At 35.8% G+C, this 24,946-nt stretch overlaps 1 protein-coding gene across 5 annotated transcripts in view; it reads left to right on the top strand.

The window, feature by feature from the left end:
- LOC143154849 (uncharacterized) overlaps positions 1-24,586 on the top strand; it is a 575,162-nt gene extending 550,576 nt beyond the window's left edge. For all 5 annotated transcript variants that reach the window (XM_076326866.1, XM_076326865.1, XM_076326868.1 and 2 more), the window contains 4 exons: positions 11,712-11,857; positions 15,368-15,640; positions 22,852-23,055; positions 24,388-24,586. In XM_076326866.1, coding sequence (XP_076182981.1) covers positions 11,712-11,857; positions 15,368-15,640; positions 22,852-23,055; positions 24,388-24,497 — 733 coding nt within the window. In that variant the 3' untranslated portion in view covers positions 24,498-24,586. The remainder of the gene's footprint in view (positions 1-11,711; positions 11,858-15,367; positions 15,641-22,851; positions 23,056-24,387) is intronic.
- Positions 24,587-24,946: the final 360 nt, after the last annotated feature.

Here is a 24,946-nt window from a genome sequence, read left to right as displayed (position 1 = left end):
AAGAGACACGCTTGTTTACTTCGTGCCGGAGGTGAACCCCAACCGCCTCCACCCCATCCACGCGCTACATACGGTTTGCTCCTTAACCCCATTGAGGACCTTGGTCGGTGCAACGGTTGGGGCAGGAGTGAACGTGTCCTTCGTATATTACCGGCGAACTACGTGACTGGAATCTTTGTGCGGGGAAATTCGAGGCTACTGTACAGGTGCATCCACCTGACTCGTACGAGTGAAACCTGGAGTTTTTCGGACAGCGGCTGTAAGGAGACGGGTAAATGTCATCGTGAAGAGAGTTCCATGTTTCAAGACAACGAGTAAAGTCTCTTCTCTAAAATTGAAAATACGTAAACGGGGCTTATAATTTCTCCAATATTGTACATTTATTTTAACTCGACTGTATGAGTATTTTTTAAATCGACACCGTAGATGCGATATTTGTGTATATATAAATTATATAAAAGTGTTTATACCGTGTTAACAATTATTTGTACGTCCCGATGATAATAATAAGACTAATGATGATGATATAAATTTTTACTTGTTTGAGTCAGGAAAGAGTGCTCGATAGAATGAGACCGATTGAATTGTTTGCCAATGAATTTCGAGCACTTTGTAATTGAACCGGAATTGGTAAATTGTTATATTTGTTACGATACGTAGAATATGAAAAAGTCTCTTGAAGACAATTTCGCAACTGGGTAATAAATGGTTTGATTTCAAGTTGCATCGAAAAACCTAGAAGTAAAAAAGGACGTTCGCTGATTGATCCAGCACGATGTAGAGTGATGAAATGACATTTTGAAAACTAATTAGAAAATAAAAAGATTCAATCGAACTATGTTGCTCGGAATATAATGACATCTTCGTGTATCACTAAACGTAAAGAAAATTGCTAACAAAAGTAAATGTGGGTTTAGTTACAGCGGCAAACTTACATAATCGGTAGCAATGCAATTTAGAGAATGCAATGCAAAAGTGAAACATTGTGAATGTCAGATTCTATTTACATTTAAATCTCAAAGTTGTATAACTCAAGGCGTAAGTGAAGATGGAGTGTGGCATTATATAATTATATATAAGTAATACATGGAATAATATATTTTAATATTTAGGAATAATCGTAAAAATTAGATTAAAAATAGCGATTTGCAGTGTGCAAGTTTTCACAGTACGGTATAATCTAAATGAAAATCCGAATACTGAATATTTTCTTTATATTTGCAAAATTGCAAACAAATAATTGTTGAAAAAGATAACTAAACGACAGTAACTTGAAAAACGTATTTTTGGACAATTATTTGTCGACAGTTTTGTAAATTTAAAAATCAGATTTAACTATTGTGTAAACCATGTTTCAGTATTTCTTATCGTTCAAAAGAGACGTATTTTAGGAAAAAGAGAAATCTCCATTCTTTTTCAAGGAGTATTTTTACCCACCTAAAATATCAGAGGTAATATGACACCGTCGAAAATGATCCTCTGTTACAGATGAACTTATTAGTGACCTTGAAATCAACGTGACACTATAGTACATGGAAAGGTAAATTCACCCAAAATTTATCCCGAAGCATTTCAATTTCCTCGAATAACAATGTTTGAAATCGTTAACGTATTTGAACATACAAGAATTTATGTGTCCAAACAGGGCCAAACTTGGTCAAACAGGGTCAAACTTGGTCAAACTCGATCAAGCAGGGTCAAACTTGGCGAAAATTTGCCAGATTGTTCTTCCACTATATCTGCTCTAACGACTCTACCCAATAACCTAATTTTCGAACTTTCTAGTACATAATCTGTCTACAGGAGCAACGGTAACGAGATACTAGACGCATACGTTTCACGATAATGCTGGAAACATTCGAAAATCTTCTCTAGAAGGCACGAACGCCAGAAAATAGTTAACGGTAATACACAAATCGGTCTTCGAATTACATAGGAACGAAAGCTGCAGAATTTCCAAAGTTTCGATATTCACTGCTTATTGCAAAAGCTTCGACTTCGTATTTCCTGCACGGAGTCCATTCCCCCACCCGATTCCGAATTTTCAATTCCCTTAAAAGAGTCTCGACCGATTCCAGAAAATGCCGGGAACCACGAAATCAATTCGCAGACACCCGAACGAGAGATTCCGGTACCTAATCCCGCGAAACATTTTCTGCGATGAAATAATTTACCGACCGCGGATACTAGTAACGTCACGGGTTCCCATGCTATCTTAATAATTATCCTTTATACCCTTTCGTTCCCGGAACGATCGAAATAATTTTCGCTGATTAACCGAGCTATTCGCAAAGCGTCTCTGCGTTTACCAAGACCATGATACAATCACCGGAAAATTCTCCGATCACAGATGTAACCGAGAATGTTGAACATTCCTGTCTGAAATTCCACGAAAAGGGACGACAACATCGCAAAAGTGGATGGAGAGGGAACAATGGCTGGACTGGGACGCTGGATGTCGTTAAATCGAACCATTCGATACAACTCGATAATCCAACAATGATGAGTCGCGAATGTTATTTTAAACATCAATGGCAATTATCGTCGAAATTTCGAGTGGTCCGCTTGGATCTGTTAACCCCTTAGCAGCGTCATTTTGGTATTGTTAGCGAGTATATAATATTTTGTATATTTATATCACAGTTTATTTAACAAATAATAAAGTAGCGATGAAAATATTTTCAATACTTTTCATTGATTCTACTAAAGAATGGAAAGAATATTTACACAAAATTGTTTGCTAATAGACTCATCGAGAAAGAAATTTGAGCAAACTCTTAGCAGACGCCTTAAACGCCCTTTTATATTTTATAGAAAATTTTATAAGTCAAATTATTATAACTTTCAGCTGTGTTAAAGTGTATTAATAGAAAATATGGAAAGTGGTCGCATACGTTCCGTTGGCAATTTATATATGTGTGTGTCTAAAATATCAAATAACTATTTTCTTCTGGTTATCTGATAGGCTCACGAGATCGCTTGCGCCATCTATTGGGCATTATTATACTTCGACAGTCTTATGTTTATACCAGCGCTGTCCAAATTAGGTCACTGGAAACCTGTGGGATTCACCTTCTCCCACAAACACATAGATTACGTCTCGTTGCGTTGTTCACAGTGTCTGCTGTAAGTTTCTATTATGACGAAGACGTCAACATATGGTTGCCCGTTTAGGTATGGGTTGGAATGGGAAGCAGACACTTAAAGAGCATCTATGTTGAATCGAATGCCGATTTTAGCTACCAAAATGAACGTTCGAATGCTTCTGACATTTCAGTCGCAGTACTCTGACAGATTTTGTCGCAAATATATAATAAAGCAAATATTAATTTCTGGGAAAATGGCCAGCTAAACGTTTAAAACGATGAGAGAAATTTATGGCGATTTTAAACTTCCACTGCCATAGTCAATTGTTTGAAGTTCCACAGTCAATTTTCCTCTGTCGATAATGTTTAAACAGTATTCTGCTAGCACCAAGTCTTCTGCAGTAGAAACTGTACAACTCGCTATCCGAGTACCGAATTGTCGTCTCATGGAATTAGAACATTGTTCAAAGAGGACATCGGTTAAGGTAATTTGCCAGGAATTAACGAATAATTTACAATCTTAATTGGTTGTTCTGTTTCGGTAACCGAAACAAATAATTTTAACACTTGAGCGTTTTTCGAAATTTCTATAGGAACAAAAACTTTTTCATTCGGTTTCATTTAATTTTCACTGTCAAGTCAACTCATGTTGCGAAGTTTCACCAAAGAATAAGCCATCGTGTCCACAACTTTTACGCGACAAAGAATCTCTGCAGCTGCATCGTGTTATGCATTCACGAGCCGTGTTGCCAAATCGCTTTAAGGCTGGCTCCTATTTGTTCGAAAATAACGTTATCGTGGCACGACTGACACAATATCGTTCGCCGAGGGACAAAGTGTATCCACGAGCTCAACTGCAAACACACAGTTGCTGCGAGCATCGAGAGAGCACGGTATCGCTCTCAATTCGCTTGAGAGAGCATCGTGTCTGATACGCTTTCGTCACGGAGATAGCCTGCCGTTGGAGGACGAAGGATCGAAGGTTCAAAGAAGGAGAGAAAGGAAGAAACAGAAAAATCGGTATTCTTGCGGATCCAAGTGGTGGTTCCCAACGATACTCGTGAAACGTTACGGATAAAGCTTATGAAACATGCTCAGTTCCGCTCTTTCAATTCGTGTGAATATGTTCTCCATGTTGTCTAGCCTCTCCTAGAGAGATCTCATTCGTACCAGGATTTTTATATTTTTCCAGAAACGAGATACGTCTTCAATGTTGTACTTTTGAAATAGTAAACGATATACTCCTTGGGGATGATGTACTCCTTGATTCCCTTACAGGAAATCATCGTTGTTTCTTAATCCGTAGCCAGATATGTACAAAACTGTTCTTAAACAGTCTACACCTACCATGATGAAGCTTAGTGTCATTCATGATTTTCTTATCGTTATAACAGGATATAGACCATCCGTGTTAACCATCCATGTTTTTCATGTTGTCTAGCCTTTCCTAGAGAGACCTTTGTTCGTACCAGGATTTTTATATTTTTCCAGAAACCAGATGTGTTCAATGTTATACTTTTGAATTGGTAAATGACCGGGTGATATACTCTATGAATTCTCTTACAGTAAAACATCATCGATTTTCCTAACCCTGTTGTTAAACATTTTAGACCTACCATGATGAAGCTTAGTGCTATCCATGATCTTCTTATTGTTATAGCAAGATATAGACCATCCGTGTTAATTTGTATCGATACATTCCTCCTCAGAATCCTCTAAGGTGACTTCAGTTTTTGCAGGTACAGTGACAAGAGGAAGTCACTACCATAAATATCCATATCGTGTACTGTTTGTACACATACGTAATCGCGATGTGCCATCCACCAAACAAGTAATCTTCGGTTCGAAGGTACCCTGTGCAACAAGAAACACTTGTCTGCCGCCATCAGTTCATCGCTTTCCCCTCGGTTCTCACTTATCGCAACCCTCGTTTCCCGACCCGACTCATTCAATTCAATGTCCCCGCATCACGAGCGGCGATCAACGACTCCGCGGCCATAGTTGCGACCGCAACATCCGACGGATATCGCACGCAGCATGCTCCAGAGAGCACACTGTCTGATGTGCTTTCATCACGAAGATAGTTAACCGGGCGAAGAAGAAAAGGAGCCAAACGGAGTCGGAGCTCGGGAATCAAAAGGACGAAGGAAAGGGGGCGAATGGAGAGATGGTTGGTGGTGGAGAGGGATTCCTGGTCGTAAATGGTTCCTACAACGGTCGTACGTAGATACGTAGCTACTCCTCCTTGCTCGTTTCTTCGGCGCCGAACATTTTCGAATCGAACTAGAATGACGACCAATTTCGACGAGCCATGGGATTATTTCGAGTGCTGGAAAAAAGAGAGAGACTGGAGGTAGGGGATTTGAAAGGAAAGTGCAGGGATACTTGGAAATGTGTGGGAAGACAGATTGCTTTGTAATTCTGTGAGAGACAATTCTCACAGATTGATACACTATGATTATTTTGGGGTAAACGATTCGGTAATGTTTGATACATTTAAAACTAGGACCCTTTGTTCTAGATTATTAAGCTGTAGCCCCAAATGCTGCAAAGATGAAAATTTCTTAAAAAATTTAAATTAATTTTATTCGTGACTTCTTTGAAGATTTATAGAGTTCTCTGTCTACGTGTTACGAGCACTCACAGTCTCTATGGGAACTTAGATTTTTTTCTAAATCTAAAACTGTTACTAACAATAAATATTATTAATTATCAATTATCCGTTTCATAGGAAATGCTATTTCCAAGGCGTGACAGTATGATCAAATTAGGAGTTTAGCGATAAAAATAATATCCCCGAGCAATTCGATTAAAATTGTAGAAAAAGTATTACATCTGACGATCTTTCTGTTATCTGTTAGGGAGTTCGTCCATGTTATTAACTTGCTTGGAACAATTGGAATTTATTTATTAAATCGATATGGTGTTTCTATAGGCGATAAGTGGAACGAAATTGCGAAAAGGTGACGAGAATGGGATTATAGTGGTTACATTGGTACTTCCTCGATAAGGGAGGGTCGAAAATGTACACAAGCCCGTAAGAAACCAGCATTGCACCCCCGGGAGTGCTAACGCTGTTCCAGGCTTCGTTGGATACACTCCAGAAAACCAAATGTAAATGACTGTCTTGGCAACTTAATTAATTAAATTGGCTTTTCTTCCGTCATCGTGCCATGTTTCGTTCTCTCTTTACCCGGAAGCGGTTCATAATTGATTTTCTGGCGATTAGGGCGAGTATTGGAAAACATAAGAATGGCGAGTAAAGTAAACTAGGCTTTCAAATGTGTACGTTCGTCGCTAGGGAAATTGTGAACTTTATATCGCAATAACTTAACCTCGAAAGTTATGTTTGGTTTAGGTTTGGCTATGTTGTGTTAGGTTTGACACAAGTTTAACGCTAGCCAACATGTTTAAATTCTGGAGAAAGTTGTGAACAATGAATAGCTAGTGTTTAATGAATAAGTTTAATGAATAAGTTTATAAAATGTCCCTCCCGGCGATCGAAAACTTCATGTCGCGTAATTTAATAATGTGGAAAATGTTACGGTTCGAAATTTCATTGCTCAGGACCAGCAGAGATTAGATATTGCATCTAGGTTACGTGTACTTGTCAAGATGTAAGCATTTAACAATTCAAGTTGTTGACGATTTTGCAGTTCGAGTATCTTTTGATACATTACTTGTGTATTTTTGGAATCATAATCTACGTGACATCATTTATTTTCGAATTAGATTTAATCGAGGTATTTTAAGTTTAAATACAGCTGCAATTTAATTACGGTTTAATGCAATTTACATTTGACTTTGTTAGGTTATGTCTGACTTTATATTTTACCTAGATTGACTTGGTTTGTTTTAATTTGACTTGACTTATCTACTTTTAACTTGGCTCGGCTCAAATTGGACTCAATTTGACTGTTAAATTGGATTATATCCGATTAAATTTTGTTCATTTACGTTAAGTCTGACTTACTTTTAAATTGCATTGGATTTGGTCATACCTAACATTAGCTTACTTTCAATTTCATTCACATTACCTTCTTCTGGATTAGGTATAACTTAGGTACCAGTTAAGTCTAAATTATGAGAAAATGCTATGTAAAAATATGCATTAAAGTAAAATTAAAACTCGAAGTACTAACCTAAAGGATAAAATAAAGAAAATCGAGAACAATTGTTTCGTGTTTGCGATAATTTAGCATAGCAAGTGTTCACATTTATAGCGCACATATTCTGAATAACTTTACTTTTACGAAACTATAAATTACGATAAGCGTAGGATTTCTAGAGGAAAGTATGTAGTAAATTGTTCCTCGATAATTTAGGGAGAAACCGTAAAATCCTGAGAAAGTTAAAATATATTTATAAAGTGGATATGCTGTAAAGTCTCAAATTTCCAATATCTCGTAACTCCGACAATACGAATTTCACCGATAAAAGTGTGTCGTTAATAATAAAAAAATCAATCGGCCATAATAGTTTTCTGGACTCGAAACTTTTGCCGTTCCGTTCACCGTAAGCACGAAAACATTCTCTGAAACGGAAGGTGATCTGTCGCCATAACAATAATCCTCGAAATGCGTCCATAAGAATGTCGAGTTATAAACCCGAAAATCCGGACGCGTTTCTCCGATCGCGAGACCTGGTTTCATGAGCCACCAGGAAGTAATAGACGGGACTTTATGTTCGTTTTCATGGCGCAAAAGATCGTAAGGAAAATACAGTTACTCGCAAAAGTATTCGCCCGTTCTTTGTAACAAACTGAACGGATTTGATGAAGGTTTGAATAAAATAACTGGTTGGATACGGTAGCAGAGCTCAACCTGCTTCGAAACTATGGGTACCAACTTGGACAGTTGGTAGAACTGTTAGAAAAGAATATCAGATATCGGATACATATGAGAAAACTGATCAATTATTTAATGGAAAATAAAACTGATTATCTGAAAAGAAGATATTTCCAACTGTTAAATTGTAAATTTCGTCAGGACAGGACACTACTAAATTTCAAAAGTTTCTTTTGCATTTGAAGAATGGTAATGGTGTCTTGCAACACAAATTGCAACCGAGGAATTAGATAATTGAGACTAAAAAACAACCATCAAGGTGAAATCGATTAAAACTGACAATTAAACGACATCTCCGTAATACCAAAATATATTCACTTAACTATATTAAAATTCACCAACTATATTCATATGTAGCTAAGTGTTCCAACTACAAACATTAAAGTATTAATGTTGATGGAATATCCAAACAGTTATAGACCAAGTCTGTACAGCCATTGCTTACTGTATTGTAGGAAGAAAGAGAGATTTTACGCGATCAGTCGTATGTGGTTAGGCATTTTAATAGTCTACTTAAAGGGAGACACCACCCTGAGGGGTCAAAACAATCGAATTCTTTTTTCCTTATTTTTTTAAACTTTAAAGTATGTAGAATGTTTTTTGTTTTTCTCAAAACTATATTTTTCAACCTGACCGTTACGAAATCTCCGGAACTACACATCAGATTTACTTAAAATTTTACAGAGATGTTTTGCGTAGAGTATTCTATAAAGTAGCATATGATTCTTTTGATACGATGATTATTTAATTTTTTATAAACGTTTAAAGTTGTTTTCTTGGATAGAAATGATTATTTTCTCTTCAATCATCGACCGTTTCTACAATTATTAAAATTTTTGAAAAATCGTACGCTACATTTTATATAATAGTCTCTAGTTTACGAATCAACGACATTTTTTTATTTCAAACCTTCCAGTTCCTGTCAACTGTGACAGCCAACGAACAATGTTACGCCAGAGGAGTTCTGGGAACAGCGAATAACTTCGCCATTTTGTACGATTGTTACTTTCGCAAAATTGTAAAATAAAGCTGAAAGTTATATTTATATTCTCCGAAAAAGACTACCGTTTTTAATTTAGTAACAACTTGGAAAAAAATTCGCAAAATTAACCAATTTTCTGACGTCTCAGAGTGATGTCCCCCCTTAATCGAAGTAGGACATTCTTCCCCAAACTCGAGAAGCTTTCTTTTTCTCTAAAGCACACAGTTTGTACAAACGTAGTTAAAAAAGAGAATCGTCGTTTCCAATTCATAGATTGGCTTCCAAGGCGATAGAAAAGTAGAACCGAGTGACATCAGCCCCGAAGCAAACGTAAACACGCGTTGCCCGCGTACATTTCAAGCAGCGTTATGAACTCGCGTACACACGGCGGCTCCAGAGTGCTTAGATTCGTCGTAAAAGCGACCGAGTCGTAAAAGGATTACGTTAAAGTTAACGCGCGGCCGTTAAGAAACGTCCTGATAAAATAAAATCTTAATCCTGCCCCGACCGTGGAAGCGACCGAAGATTTAAGGTCCCTTACCCTTGTTTTCCAGCCCCCTCCCCCGCACTGTCAGACTAACATCTCCCTCTGCCCTTTTATTTCTTTCTTTTCCTCTTTGTTGGCCGCCGCCAGCTTTTACGGCTTACCGGCTCGATTATTAGACGTGTCTCGTTTTCATAAAAGAACCAGCTCATCCCCTCCATCCCCGCCCCCACCCCTCTCTCTGCGACCTTCCGTGGCTCGAAACTGTATTAACTTGTAATTTTATTATGACGATACGACGTCTCTTTTTTTTTTAAAGTTGCCAAGGGGTTTCGGGTGAAATTATGGTACCCATGGCGTATAAATTGATTCCATCGAGGGCGAATTTAACAAGAGATACCAATTACTCTTTGTTAAGTTTCTTCTTACCGTGTTCATATTTTGAAGTAATTTATTGCTCGTTCAAGAAGAAACGCGAATCAATCGCTAAAGAAAAATATGTCGATTCATCGAAATTACCTAAATTGTTGATCAGTTTTCTAATTGCTGATCCGAAAAATTGATTAACAAGTTTATATGCATATAAGTTTCTTTTAAATTCTTCGATTAGAATTTACGAGTGTATAAAACGTTTTCTAATTGTGAAAAGAAAAATGATATTCAATGCCAAAATTGAATAAGCTACATTCGGAGTAGTGAATATTGATTGTTCAAGTTTACTATGTGACCTTCCTTCCCCCTTCCCATATTTCATATTTTCTCTACGCTCACCTTTGTTAAGGAAGTATATTTTGTTATACTACTACATAAGTGACAAAATTTGTGAGCATAATTTGGGTCTATTTGTCAAGAAAGCAGACACGTTGTTAGGACACAAAAGTGAGTATTTTCAATAGAAAAAGTAATTTTAACTCGTGTATATTTTCTGGACCAACTTAACTACTATAGTCTTAACAATTGTATATATATATTCTAATTGCTATAATCACTGATTTGAATTAATACTCATTGAACATTCCTAATCAAAATTATTTTAAGCACTTAAACTACTAAAGCATTAATATTCAATTTTGGTACCCTTATTGCCAATATCACAATGTCACATTATTATTTTTAGTTTGCTACGATATAGGTAGCCTTTTCAAACTTTTCGTTACTTAAAGCGAACCAACTATGAAACATGGAAGCCAAGACAAGTATTGGACCAGCAAGTTTACCAATTTAAATAAAGGTGAAAATAATGGCACCCTCGGGTCGAAAAAAACGTATAACATGTCAAGATCTAATAAATATCCTGTAATAATAGCGTAAGCCTAGCAGGCATTTTTTTAAAGTTGTCTCATTAAAGGGGGATCCCCAGAAATAAAATTAACGTCAGTTTTATTTCCATCGATGGATTAATTTCGTAGGGCATTTTAATGAAAATTTCACGTCCCCAGTTTCGTTTAAATCATTCATAATAGCCTGAACGTACATAATTTACGCTACAAATATAATTCGGTGACTCCTCCCATTATGATGTCTTACTTTTAGAGATACTCAAAGCTGTAGATGACATTAAACTTCTTAAATTTCTATTGTTATGAAAAATTTCTAATTTTTCTAACTTATTACGAACGTATATAAAACTGCGTTAATAGGGATATTTTTGGGAAGTGAAGAGAAATAGTGGAAACGATGAAGTATCCTAAAGTCATCAGCAAGGACAACAGTTGAACCTGAATTTAATATCTCGACTGTGCAACAATCTAATTTAACTTGGTTTCGTTCAAATTAGCCACAAATCACTCGCAACGTTATTAACTACTATAATTACATTATTATATATTCGTATCATTCAATTCTTATATTATTTTCTAATTCATGGAGAACTGACAATGATCATTTTTTACAATCTCTAAACGCGCTTATAGCACAAAACTCGAGCTCGACTGACTATTGGCTCTCTAAGCTGATAATTCGTGATGATTGGTGATCAATTACTTCGAACATATTTTGCGGTATCTCAAATAAATAATCACTACAAGGCGTATACAAAACTCATTGTTCGTAAAATTAACCTGTTCGTTAATCCAAACAATATCTGACGAATCGTTGAAATAAGTTATCAAAAGAACATGCATTGTATCTTGAAATTTCGATAAATTGTCTAATATTTAATTCAATACTTTTTCATTCTACTATCCAACTTTTAACATTTATTTCTACAAAGATATTTTTTAAACAGTTTTAACTTGTCCACTATAATTATTTTCTTTTTTCGGCAAGTGTTCACCAGTAGCTTGTAACTGGGACTTTGTCTTCTTTTTCAGCATTAATGGATACGTATGTCTGATGTTTCACCGGAGGGATGACCACATAATAGAGATGCAACTGTCCGAATGGAGTCCACAACCAGACAACGTGTGCAACTCGAGTACGTTCAACTCCCACTCGACGCCGTACACAACGTTCATTAGTAAGTCAATTACGATCATTTATTAACTCTTCACCGCGGAAAGGCCTTTCAATATTTACACAAATGGTCTCGCAGTGTTTTAAACGTGGTTGGATCGCTCGTTTAGCGGTTGGGCGTGTTTACACGTTTCCATGCTTGTGAGCACGTTCTTGAAAAGTAAATCATTTGACAGAGAAGACATTTTTCGTGCTACCATTTGGAAAAGAAAGATCAGTGAAGAATTAGTATAACATTTTGAAAGAAGAAAACACAAATATTGGTAAAAATTTGTATATGTTCGAAAACATTTGATACAAATATTTATCTGTTGATTGGTGGTACTCCTTTCTCCACGTTACTCCATTTTCTATATTATCCAAGAATTCTAGGTCACTACTTTCCTCCATTTTTATTTCCCCTGCACCGTATTGTCTTTCTCTTCGCGTTTGTGTCTCAATCTTGCAATTCCTCTCGTTGTGTTAATTTTTTTATATACCCTGAGTATTGTGTTATACTGTACACGTCTTCTGTTTTATTTTCAACATTCCCTTCTTCTTATTTTCTTCTACCAAGTTCTCTCAGTATCTTCTTTGTTACAGAAGTTATATTTCTTAAGTGCTTTTACATTTTTTAACAACGAGCGTAGTGCAACGTGCAGTGTACGTGTCCAACATGACGTCACTCACATTTCCATACAGGCCTCTCTAACAATTAATCTCAAAATATTATGCTCAGACAAGAGTAAAGAGATAACTGTATAGAGTAACGAAGTACTATTTATTTCATAACATAAAAATATTATATAAATCTTTCGCGTAAAACAATCAAAAGAATCGATAAAATAATCTTCAATAATGGAACAGTATTTATTTGCTCATTTATATTGGTCGGTTAAATTTTCATTTTGATATAAACATTTTTTTATTAGTAGTATGTGGAAAATTATTTGTTATATATGTTATCCGAATAAAATTGTGTCAACACTAGCTAACTTGACGTAACAGTGAGGTTACAACTGATATGGCTGATAGTGGGGGAAGCGGCCTTGAGCTGCCAATTGATTTTGTTACGCTCGAAATCTACGCCGTGAAGTTTCGTAGTGTTAGGGGCTTTTGTATTTCGAATTCAGGAAACCGGAATCAGAGTCGACCAGTTTGCCTGAACACCTCTGAAAAGTGATTTCCTGTACTGCGTAGAATCGCTTCTCGGTATCAATCGGGTTGGTTCCACCCGTTTGCGACCGAATTTGTGTTTCTGGCTTGTTTCGATCTTATCGGATTACCAGAGATCACTGGCAACGTTCCATTTGGCGAACCAACGATTTTTGTCTGCGTTGAGTATTAATTCTCGACCTACCTAATGGTTTTATTGATTATAGATTCTCCCTAATGGATAATAAAAATAACTTTAATGATATCTGTATTAACAGAGACAAATTCGTCGATATTAATGATCGATGTAAATTGTGGATTTGTGTGAAAGCTACGAAAGTCTTTTTAATAAATTTGATTTTGTGTTGTGTGCACATAGTACGTTTACGATTCGATATTAGTTTATAAACCTATTTTATTAATTCAAAATGCGCATTGTTATATTTTTAAATACGAATTACATTATTAAATTGTAAACAAGCTTACTTTTAAATTATAATTTATCCAGTAATAAGAAAATTCTTTTGTTTAACACTGCTAATAATTATTTCTGAAGATCAAGAACAGTTAAAACAATATTTGAATATTATCGTTTTATTATTAACAATAGTACTAGCCTGTGCCATGAACAATTGTTTTTACTTACTTTTTGTGAATTTATTTTAAACTTTTCTCATATTTTTCAGTAAATATTAATACCATTACAAATTAAATTAATAGTTTTTCAATAAATATGGAGAATTGCTATTTCAAATTAATAAGCGTTAAACGGAATTATTAAAAGTCTTTAATCAATTTTGAACTTCGCGGAAATAAAGATATAATTTAAAATTGTTTTAACCATCGAGAAATTTTCAACATTATTTTCGAATAGGAAAATAACTACTCGCGCTTGGATACAACGTGTTGACATTCCGTCGTTAATTTCTCATTCGTACACTTTACACAAATCTTACAACAGTTCCGTTTTCTCGTTTCCTCGACAACTGATTAAGAAAATCATTATCAAGCGCCTTAAAGCTCAGTCAAACATCGCGTCTGATTGAGAGAGCAGTGAAAACACAGACGCAAGCGACGCTACGAAACAGAAACTCGACGTGCATAAAGTAGAAGTTGCAAATGTCGAAGTTTAACAATCGACTCGCGTGGAGAGCTCATTTACGATAGCGTAAAGAATCATATGCCGAATCCGTCGTAAACTTGGTTCTCCGGACCTGATGCGTTTCTATAGTTCTTGCTTAAGCCGATTACTCGATTTCATAACAGCGACGAAGACAGAGTCACTCTGCCAGCTTGGAATTTATCGCGATGCCATTCAAATTACGCTTCCGGGACCTATTTGCCAAGATCTCGACTCGTAGCAATTGTTTGTCGATGTTTGCTTCCGTTTGTCGTTGTTCAAGCATTTCTACATGTTAGGATATTCTTGAAATTCAAGAACAAAGGAAGGTGTCAAGAAATGCCAATTTTTGCCATCTGGAAATGAAAAATTCATACGATATCTTTCAGAGTGTCTCCCAAGAAACAAAAAATATCCTTATCCCTTTCTCGAGAAACTGAAACTTTGTCAAAAATGAGTTCAAAGTATGAATTTGATGATAATCGAACTTACATGTTGAGAATGTCCCAATTATCACCGGTCGATTCTTCGTAATACACTTGAATAATTTACACGCGTTTTTTCACCGTGTATTTCTCCACGATTAATTTCCCATCTGTCTAGAAGACATACGTCAAATTTCAGATTAATCGGTTTGAAGTTGTAGAAATAGCCCGAAATTCAAATCGACTAGTGATGATTGGGACACCCTTATTTTACATTTGGTCACCTTTATCTTCGGATATCGAAATGTCCTCGAAATATTTAACCACTTTTTATGCATCCTTTGATTACTTCAATGGTATAATGATTTCCAAGTTTCTACCATAGAATATAAAAAATCACAATCCGCAAGAAAAATATTACCCGGTTAGAACTAATATGTTGCAACCTAGTACTATAATGTTTTATCGAACGACAAAACTTATTGAACAATGTAGTATCTTAATCGACAGTATCTTATCTTGTGTCTTCGAAATAACCAATAAGAATAAAGTCTAATAAATCTTACTAATCATCTCGAAAAGGTGTATTCTCAGCAACCATAGAAACGAATCTGAAAGAAACTTAGCCAACGCGTGTTCGAGAGGATCGTAAAAGTTTAAATTATCATGGTCTTCGCTTCAGTGGGTGTTAAGTTTCGAAGATATCGCTACGTTCTTACAGGACAGACTGTATAACATCCGAATAAAGAATTGGTGCAGTTGCTACTAAAGAATCGAGGCAATAGGATAATCTTTCATGTCAGTTTCATAATGATGCCAAATTTTATACTTTCAGCGTCAGATCCGATGAACAGGCACTGTCCCAACTTGGGTCGCTATGAAATCGTGTCGATGATACATTCACACACGAACGAAAACGCGGAGGATATATTGGGCGTCGATGGGGAGCAGAACATTGCCAACGCTGCCGAGGTGCAGGACGTCAGAGTCACGTCGACACCCTATCCAGGACGATGTCGTTACGGAAGTATTCGCCGATTGGATATCGGTTGCAAGAGACCAGATCGCATGGAGTTCGCTACATCTTGCAGCGACGAGACACCCTCTGGTAAGATTTTTCAGTAATGTAATCGGGCGATCCTCAAGAGAATTTGACACACCGTAGATAGTTTTGGAAGCAGATTGACTGCATTCTACAACACGTGATAAATCGACTTTGTGGGAAAGTAGACAGACACTTGACATTTGAACGATCAAGTGTATGTTGACATTCGAACTAGCTCACGTTCGAACTACACGTGATTTAAAGATAGAATATTCTTTCGGTAGGAAATTGTTGAGTTTCTGAGGATTGTGAAGTAGGTGTTACAGTAATAGAAAAAGGCAAGTTTTTGGATACACTATTCTGGATTATGACTAGGTATTCAATGATGTGGAATTCGGATTATATAGGAGCTCAACTGGTGACGGATTCAGATGACATAGTACTTGAATAACACAGACGAAAATTAACTTGAAATGAAAATATTTTGTTGAAAGGATTGTTATGTTGAAGTACCTTGTCCCTTTGATAACAATTTTAAGTAGTTGTAGAATCTTCGATATTAGGTAGGACCATTTTGAATATAACTGATATAAGTTATATTAAGTTAGAACTGAGTGTCTATTTTCTCAGAGAACTGACGGGAAACATAAACAACTGCACATGAACGAAGCGTGAGTAGAACATGGTCGAAACATAATTTTCAGATCCTTATACATTAGAAAATAATAAGATTATTTTCTTTAAAATAATTACTCATCTTCAATATTAATGCGATATTATAAATTAAAATAAATTCTGCCAGGCTTAAAATTCGTCTCTGAACAATGACGTTTAACAGCTACTTGGTTGCAGTCGTAGCAGTCGATCACGTGGTAACTTTATTTATCTTTTTTGTATGTTTTCGATAAACGGAGTGTAGGTTCATGTAGATTCTACAGAATCCAAATACGTGATTCATTATTGTTTAAATTGTTCAACGAAAATTATTCGTCATTATCAGATATTTATTACTGTTTTCTCAAAGTTTCTTTTACACGTCTTAAAGAATTTCCCAGTGAAGGAGAAATTAATTTTTCGTTCGTCTTTGACACATTCTCCACCGTTCTATCGTTATTCCTACAGGAATTTCCTTGTTGAATCGTGGAAGAGAGAGACATAAAAATTCCTGACATCCAACGAGAAGACGAAGGCCCACAAATTGTTTGATAACATTGACGACACTAGGACGTAGGTCCTGACGTTTGACGGACACAAATCGTCAAGTTCGTCTTTTTCCTTGTCACATTTGAAAGACGTCATCCCTCTTCAGCTCCAGACAGTGCAAGTCTGTATATATGTCTGATGCACAGGGAAAATATACAGGGTGGAACAGGAAGTACGCTGCCTCGGTTAGCTCAGCTCGAGTCTGGACGCATTCCAATAGCCTAGTATCACATCCAAATATTTTACCTCTTATTGAACCTGATAGTTGTATCAAAATCATGTTTTTCATTTGCTTGTCTTATCAAGGCTACTGATGAATTTAACATCACTGAATTGTCTCTTATGGTATAATAATAGAAACAGAGAGAATTTTATTTATAGTAGAAACTATAGAGAGATTATTTATTTTGTTCGGTGTAATTATAGGCTACAGAATATCAGTTGACTGTTCAAACTCACTATGAAAAACTATTCCCACTATACTTCTATGTAGCACTGTATCTCGTCTTTATCGTACACTCTTTGACGTTCAATGAGAGGGGCAAGCTATCGAGAGTTATGTATTATTAAAAGAAACAAATATAGCGTACTGTATTTTACTTTATATTTTATTTCTCGGGAAGGTATATTGTTCTTGTTGAACCTCATGCAGGGTCCCTTAATTCTTATCTACAAAACTTCTTCGATGCATAGTTCGACCTCACGTACATTTCTCAACATAAGCTGACATGGTGACACAGTATCTTTTATTGCTATTAATTTACCAGTGAGTACTTAACATGTGTAGTAGAACACAGTAGTGTTCATTATGCATCGTGATATCAAACGCCACAAGAAGTAGGTTTCTTTTATATTTATCGTAGTTTGAAGGGCACAATCCATAGTGTTTCTGCTTTGACACAAAGGAGTGAATATTTCACACGTTACAACCCAATACTTTTACATTCACCCCTCAATTGTCATTCGTCTAACCTGCATTTCCTTCCCACCCTGTCGAATTGACTCCACGCATAGGGTGCCGAATCAGGTGAGGTGTCGAGTGAATTCTCGAAGGGTGGAGCACCTCCGGCAGAAACATCTTATCGGATTACTCGTACCAGGTCGAGTTATCCTCCCATCGAGAGACGCGTCTCTCGCTCCCCATTTACCTTTACCCTCTCCGCTGCCAGGAAAGTTATCGCAAGTGGCGATAGTTAGTTTGCGGGGAGTCAGTGGCGTGACGGTTGGCGTGGTTCCTTGTGCTTGCTTATGTGCAAAGTTTGTAGCTTTATTCGGTTGTACGTGTTTATGGCGGCGTGCTTATACACGCGCAAATATAAGTGTGGTTGGGATATTGGAAAGTCCTCCGTTTTTTCTTCCTTCGGAATCCTATTTTTTAACGCACGAAATCTGAGGGATCAGATGTTCAAGGATTGAATGGGTGAAGTAATACTAGCCTTCTTGATAAGTTTCATTGTATTAGAAATGTAACGATCTTGTGGAAACTAGAGTTCCAAGTTGATAGGGTGTCAACATTTCGGAGTTAATCCAATGGAAGCTTTTTCGAATCTTAAAATTTCAAGGGCTTAACTATTCCAAGACTTAAGTGGATCGCTATATTCGTTCTACCGAATCTACATTGGGTTCTCATGGATAGGGTTTATGGGGTTTGACTTTTGCTTTGTTTTCATCGATGGAGACAATTGTTCATTCACAGTTTCTGGTTTCTCTTGACAGTTCGGTAAAATTTTTGATCATGTATGTTGGTTTACAGATATGGTAAAAATTCTTAAGAAGCGATCACGCCATTTTGAAAAGTATTATACATTCTATAAAGCTACACTCGGCACGATTCTAATCCCAGCGTAGACAAATACTGCCCACGAACCAGATGTGATTAACGATCATGGTTGGAAAGCCGGCTCGAGACATTTCGAGATGTTCTCGGTCTTGGAGCAGAGCTAAGATCGCTGTTTGTACGAAGTCTTAATGACCAATTCGCGTTCTCTTCGCTGACAGAAGGGGAAGCTGCAGCGTGGAACGCAATCCCCTTGTCGACAGCCATAAGACACGAAGCTCCAGCGTCTAAATCCTCGGTTATGTCAACGTTCCCCTCTGCTAAAATAATTCCAGATACGAAACGCTCTAACCCGTCCCAGAGATCCTGCTCGTGTTTTTGTGGATTACGAGCTGTGCGATACGTCTGACGCGACGTCCTTTTGTTCGCATCAGTCTGGCACCGTGATCTTCTACTGTTCCTGCTAGTTTATTTCTTCGAGAACATTTCTTTCTCGTCTATAAAGATTAATTTTCGCTCTATCTCTAAGTACGAAAGTTTAAGTACTGCTCCGATTACATTTGTACATTGATCGGTATAGTTACAGTATAGCTATTGTATAGTTACAGCAAGTATGGTATTGGAAGTTGATTTGAGAAAAAGGCGTAAAAAGGTTTGATAGATCAAAGTCACTTATCTATCTGAAAATTGTACCGGACAATTAATAATCAGTCGAAACATGGAGCATCATATTAAGTATAGGTAATATTCATTGATTGTTGTAGTGTGCGGTATACTTTTGCATTATTATTGAAGCCAATAGCTTTGGAAGCATGGACTCCTCTCCTTCGGAATAGTTTCTGTTTGATCCTTGTTAACTAACTCAGCTTTAGTTACACATGCACCTATACACCATAGTGAGTGCACGATTCGATCTTTAGCTGTCTTCTTACCGCCATTCCTTTCTCTTTTCCACCTCTCTGAGGCAGGAAGAAGATAAGGTGAAATAATGGGACAACCAAATGTTATGGAGGGGGTACCTGCTCTGTATCCTTGAACGACCAACATTCATTGCTGCTAGTGTTGCGATGAGGTTCATATATCGAAGCTGCATAACTCGCTAACTGATTGAGATATTCGCTTGAAACGAATCGTGTTGTCAAGAACATACTTTCCACCGACATCTTAACAGATTTACTTTCACAGTGTGGTAGTTCTTATAACTGTATTTCTACGTCAGATTTAACGCTACGCTGACAAATACTGAAAGTATTTTCGTAAATTTTATAATAATTAATTATTCAGTGTTGAACTAATTACCAAAGATTTCATAAATTTGAAACATATACTATATAGACTATATTGTTTACGCAGTTTGTTAAATATATAGTAATTCATTAATATATAGTAATAAATACATAGTAATAGTCGTATATTTAGAGCACAATTGAGTTCTACAGAACATATTGTACACTTTTACCCGAGGACTTGTTATCGAAAAACGGAGTATCCTTTTATGTCTGTTATATTTCTGTTAGTTGGGTTTTGTGTTATAAAAGTCAACTGTTATCTTCAATTTTGGTACCTTCGAAACATATTTCGTTGAAAGAATGTCTTCCTTCTGCTGCTGAATTTTTGTTGTTTATTTCCGTTTTCGCCCAGCGAACTGTCGCGCGGATGCTGTAAATTCTCATCTTTCTATCTTGCAGTCTCGATAAGGTATCGAGTCCAGACAACACGCCAGATATCGACGTGTCGAAGCGATTTACGGCTTTCGTTTATTTCGTTCCCGTTCGCACCTTACTCGAACTCGAAATGCAGTCGACCTTTTTTTCCTCTAAAAGCTGCCTCTTGGGAGTGTCTATAGAAGAGGATCATTTTTCAAGGATTATTTCAAGTGAATACAACTGAACTAAATGAAGATTTTAGATATATGTTAATCACGCAGAATTGCTAGAAGTGTTTCAAATAATCTGAAAATATTTCTCTAGTCAAGAAATTAGGAGTGTATTTAAATTTAAATATTAGAACAATAAAATTAAACTTAATTAAGACTTTCTTAAAAAGAAAAAAGTCAAAAAATGTTGTCAACCGTTACTTTTCAAGAACGCAATATTGACTAGATTTAGATGTCATTTAAATAAAATATTTATAACACGATTGTTCAAATAATGAATTACGTAAGTTGATAGAATGTTATTTTAAATATTTATATTCGTTAGTTTATTTGTGAAAGCAAATAATTATTCCTTAAATCATTTTATTTATAAAAGTAAATAACTGCAGAATAAAACACAAAATCGTTTAATCAAGAGTAAAATAAAGATATTTTTATCCGAATCGAATGATCGAAAATCGTGAAAAAATTCAAATAATTTATTATTTGGTATATGGTGATTTATTTTGTATTCCAAATAATTATTTAAAACATTCTGTTTAGTTATAGAACAAATAATCTACCAAACACGCGAAAATGATAATCATTTATTCCTTTAATTGTTGCAAATGTCACGTTGAAGTATTCGAATAGTTATAAAATGTTGATGACAGAAGTAATTGGCAGCCATAAACCGTCAAATGGTAAAAATATAGTAATTTATGAAAATACCTTGTAATTCTCGTCGCAAGTGTTCCTTATAATTTAAATTTTTACTTTGCATCGTCTAGAATAATTTAATTCCCTTTCATAAACGTTAACCAGTCCGTTCTTTACCGTGCACGCTTCAATTGCTCTCCTTTTTACGTCTTCTTTTTTTCTTCATTCCCCCCTCCCCCCCGCCCCCTCCCTTAGCTCCCCTGTAACTCGGTCGTAAAATGACTCTTAAGGTGAACGAAATCGAACACTTAAAACCGTAGCATGGATGATTACCCATTCAGTGCTTTCGTTAGGACGATAAACGTTCCTCCATTGCTTCCGGAATTTTTCTTGAAACCGATAAACTACTCGGAAATTGTACTCTTGTGCTTCGATTCTCGATAATGGGGTCGTATTAACTTGTGACGTAATATTCTGTGCTTCTCCATTTCAATATACATTTTATACATTTATTGCATTTAAATAAAAGTTTACTGTACCTCTTTCATGCACAAGTCGTTCAGATATTCAATGATTATGTAAGGAATTGTGTATTATTACATATTTTATAGTATGTAATTATATATTCAATAGTTAGATAAGTATTTATCTACATATTGTTACACACTCCTTTATTTATTTTTCTATATTTCATTTCGTACAATGGCTTTGAGGTTAGGCTTACAAACAGACTATGACTGTACTACCCTATTATACAACTACTGTTATAATGTGTAACCTTTATTCCAATTTATAATAGCGATAACATTGCAAAAAGTATTTATATTTATGTTCAACTGGTCGTGATATATATAGTCATATTAATATAGTATTATATTAATTATTTTAGTATTAACTTAATTAAGTGAAAAGTTAACAGAGCACACTAAGATCATCTTTGTTAAAACTTTTATAAATGTGTTTATAAAGAAAGAGTCATTTCAGTTATTACAGATAAACTTGTATATTTCTCACAGTACACGACCTACTTTGCATTAAATTACAGCATGCAAATTGCAATTTTGTTTGTAGCTAAATAATATAATAGAAACAGAGGAGACGAGATTATTTAATGACGAATTTGATTTCATTAATCAAGCCTACGTTGTTAAAAGTATTTACTGAATTGTCTTTTGAATAAAGTCGCTTTTAATTATTAACAATTTTTAAACCTCCTTTTTTTTATTGAACCTAGTTTTCACCGGAAAATAATGTACTACACACATCAGTAAAACAAATTAATAAAACAATTAAAGAATCACTTTCACTATCTTATTTTCAACCTATTTGTAAAGATAAAATAATGAGTTAGTTTTGCTGTAAATTCATTTATTTGTGAATTATATACTGCGTGCATATTAGAAATTAATAAAAAACGAGTACTTGTAATGACCATTGTTAAACGACAATGAGTATTCTAACATGCATAATATATGCAAGAGTAACTCTAAATATTAATTCTTTTTATTTCTATACACATTTTTTCTTTATTAATATTTACATCATGCTCTGTGAGGAAACGTAAAAAATTCGTTTGAAAAACTTCCCTGTATTTTTAATAGATTCGAAGGTAGCATTCAAGAAGCAGATCCTTGCAAGTTTGTCAAACTTCTCAAACTCGTGTTTCCATAGCTGGAAAGAATCATACAATTTTATAAATTTTAACGAAATTGTAATCATGACACTCGCACAAATAGAAGATTGTTAACGTATGTAAATAACGGAGTTAATCGTTTTCAGAGTACTTCTGCCACGGAACTTGGATCGAAAACGACACAGCGTACTTAGTCGCGAGCACCGATGTCGGTCGTTACTGTCTCGTTTACAGTGCATCCGCCGCAGCGACAGGAAGTCGTGAACTTTCGGTGACGGGTCATCTTGCTTCCTGTCCAAGAGCCTCTCACCGTCATCTAGTATCGTGGCAGGTCAACCTCACATCGTATGGTGAGCATTGCTGACGAAATCGACAATATAATCGTAATTCCTAATTACGTGAAATTACGTTATTGAAACGTTAATTAATCGATAAATTCACTCGCTCCTACCATGATACGATTCGTAAGTTGAGTCATGCAATTTAAAATGAACGATCGGATTAACAATCGTTTGATGAAGTAGCGACTTTGTTGAATTAAGTAACAAAAGAGAAGATTGGGTACTGTGTTAGGTGTTTGGGTAATTAGAAGTTCAAGTAATTTGGTATCGAGGGAATTGAATGTTAGGCGAGGAGTAGTGGGTGGTGTTTTCCTTGCAGATGTTTGGATAACGGAGCCACCTTCGATTGACCTGATGATTACGCGAGTGGAAGTTTGATCAATCAGATAGTTCACACAAAAGATAGTTTGGTTAATTTATAGTACCTTAATTGTGATTTAATAAAATACTTAATATATTTTCATATTATAAAGTAAAGAATGTGGCATTCCATTAAAGAATTTGTATTACTGTTGCTTATTAGGTGTATATAAAGTTTGCATCTCGATTTTTGATAACAAATCATTCGAGAAACCAGGAGAGAAACATGTACTCAAACTCGGATTTTACCTTGTATTGTATTCTGCGATGTAATAGTAATATTTGCAAAGTATAATCAAATATTGGGACATTTGTTCATTGAATGTGAATATTTTCTTTTGCAAAATAATACCGACAAGAGTTGAAGTACTTGTCCATTTATATATATATGGATATTGGCCTTAGAGGGCACAAATTTGAGCAAGTTTGAGAATATTTCATTTCTTTTCGTGTAGTATATTGAATAATAATCCGCAAAGTGTAGACAACAAACTCACTATCCTACTGAACATAATTAAGCAAAATTAGTAAATTTGATGGATTTACACAGACGGTACGTGAATAGGACTTCTAAAGTTAGTTACATACAAATTTGTTTAATGTCCCAGTAAACATTCAGCCTTTAGTCAAATTAAATCACAGTTGAATTAACAGATGAAATTTTTAAACAGGCATGTTAATTCCTATACGACAGTCGATCTAGTCACTCACAGTGAATGAATGAATGTTACTCAAATGCAGTCAAACATACTAGAACGCATCTAAACAACCAAACTCTGTCAAACATAATCAAACTAGTTCCGAGTACTTCTATTCTATACTTCTAATGTCACCATTTCATAGCCTATTCAATTCTATCTATTTTGCATTGTTTTCAATTTAACAACGAAAGTATAATCAGTATGCACAGAAGTATGCACCTATATGCTAAGACTTTATATTCATTAAGGTAGCTCAAATAACACAAGCTCCCTGTTTCAGCGCAATGCGGCGACATCTCACGGGCTTCGTCGTGGACGTACCGCATCTCAGCCTCGGTGTACATCTTCGTAGTCCTGGGCATCCTATTCGGCAGGTACATCGCGAGGTGATGCCACTGAGTGGAGAGACGAGGCCATGCATGGACGGCCGTATAGTCAGCGAACAGCTGCTCGAACAGCATTCAACAACAGCAGTTACAAAATTTATACATATACATACATGCTATATATATATATATAAATATATATATATATAAATATATATACATATATATATATATAAATATATATACATATATATATATATATATGTGTGTGTGTGTATGTGTGTATGTGTGCGTGTGTGTGTATATATATATACATATACATGTATTAAACGGAACACTTTAACGGAGAATCCCGATGTTGGAAGAGAAAGTAACTTAATAATCAAGCTTAGTGGATATGTGACTGTAGGTGCGAGTCGTGCAGAGAAGTGAACAAACAGAGGAGACAGTACGTGCATGTTGAAACCTGTGAGATTTTCGTCGCAGCAGCGAACGTGGCGGATCCCCGGTCGA

This window comes from Ptiloglossa arizonensis, chromosome 2 (assembly GCF_051014685.1).
Source record: "Ptiloglossa arizonensis isolate GNS036 chromosome 2, iyPtiAriz1_principal, whole genome shotgun sequence".
NCBI lineage: Eukaryota > Metazoa > Arthropoda > Insecta > Hymenoptera > Colletidae > Ptiloglossa > Ptiloglossa arizonensis.
The sequence above is the reverse complement of the archived record's forward strand: the minus strand, read 5'-3'. Positions and strand labels throughout refer to the sequence as shown.